The 1,538-nt window shown below is 43.0% G+C and overlaps 1 protein-coding gene across 1 annotated transcript in view; it reads right to left on the bottom strand.

Moving 5' to 3' along the window:
• Nucleotides 1–1,137, bottom strand: part of PRC1 (protein regulator of cytokinesis 1) — an 18,659-nt gene extending 17,522 nt beyond the window's left edge. Inside the window, exon 1 of the mRNA XM_018569871.1 lies at nt 1,119–1,137. Coding sequence (XP_018425373.1) covers nt 1,119–1,137 — 19 coding nt within the window. The remainder of the gene's footprint in view (nt 1–1,118) is intronic.
• Nucleotides 1,138–1,538: the final 401 nt, after the last annotated feature.

Here is a 1,538-nt window from a genome sequence, read left to right as displayed (position 1 = left end):
GGGGGGGGGAGTAAAATGCATTCATGAAATGTAAAAAATATAAAAATGACATCCAAACTACGTACAATTATAAAGCAAAGGTTATGCATGCCTAAAATCGAGAGGGAGGGAGGGGGAGTTGGCAGTCAGTGTCAAACCACAATTCTTTTTTTTTTTTTCCAACTCCCAATACTGATTGGTATTTAAAAGAACTATGGGGTAACCTTGTTATCCCATAGTTCCCTTTAGGGTCACATATACTATCGTCCTCCCGTGACCCAAAACTCACTATATAGCAAGCCCACTATCTGCTGAGAGCGCCACAGCCTGGACAGATCCCCCAAAAAACTTTGAGATCCACCCAGCTGGCTGACAGAGGGATCTGCCTATCTAGAAGCAGAGCCAGCTGTGCCCGCCCCCTCCTCCAGTCAGCACTGGAGGATCGGAGAGGGGAATCCCGGCAGGGAGAGGTGACAGACAGTCTCTGCAGGGAACGCCGGTATGTGTTCACTCACTTCCCGATCAATAGAGCCAACCTGTGACAGTTTCAATGTCACACCTCGGCTCTAACTATGGGGATGAGCAATTCACTCCTCATAGTTCTCCTTTAACAACTTGCTGACCGGGGTGTTTACACCCCCTTCCTGTCCAGGCCATTTTTCAGTATTCAGCACTGCGGTACTTTGACATTTATTCCGTCATGCAGCGCTGTACTGAAATGAATTTAATACCATATTTTGGGGACAGATAGAGCTTTCTTTTGGTGGTATTTAATCACCACTGCGGTTTTTATTTTTTACTAGAATGAAAAAAGTACTGCACATTTTGGGGGGAAAAAAAACAATTTTCCCTACGTTATGTTATAAAACATTACCCAAATATTTGGCAAAATATAAAAAACAAGGTCACGTCGGGTAAATAGACACCAAACATGTCAAGCTTTAAAATTGCATGCGCCCGTGAACTCGCAAAAACTACCATACCCCAAATTGCCCATAAGCAACGCTTTAAAAGCTTTAACCGCTCATCAGTTTAGTGTTATCAGTTATTTATGCCCCTAAAATTATTGCTCTCACTGCGACGTTCGCAGCGATATGTAAACATGTGCAGCGTAATGGATGCAATCGTTGTTTCCGCACGTTGGCGCACTCGACACATGTTTGCATGTGTATGTGGTGGGTGCGGGGGACTTTAAAAAAAAATTTCTTTTTTTAAATTACCTTTATATGTGAAAATTTTTTTTTTTTAACTAATTCTTTTAAACCTTTTTTTTTCACTTAACTTTATTGCTAATCACATAGGGGACTAACAAGTCCCCTTTGTAATAGCCAATTTTCTGTGACAGGTCCTCTTTATGGAGACATCAGGGGTCTTTAAGACACCAAGTGTCACCTAGGGACCCCCAGAGAAGCTGATGAAGCAAACACCTGCTTCACCAGCTTCTCTCCGGTTTCTGTACTGGAGAGTGACAGAGGAAAGTGGAAGTGATGTAATACACATCACTGCCTGCATTCAGAAGAGGAGGAGGAGAGCAAACGGAGATCGTGTACTGATCTCCT

The sequence above is a fragment of the Nanorana parkeri genome, unplaced genomic scaffold (assembly GCF_000935625.1).
Source record: "Nanorana parkeri isolate BGI_ZX_2015 unplaced genomic scaffold, ASM93562v1 scaffold1415, whole genome shotgun sequence".
Lineage (NCBI taxonomy): Eukaryota > Metazoa > Chordata > Amphibia > Anura > Dicroglossidae > Nanorana > Nanorana parkeri.
Note: the sequence above shows the minus strand (reverse complement) of the source record. Positions and strands in the feature narration are given on the sequence as shown.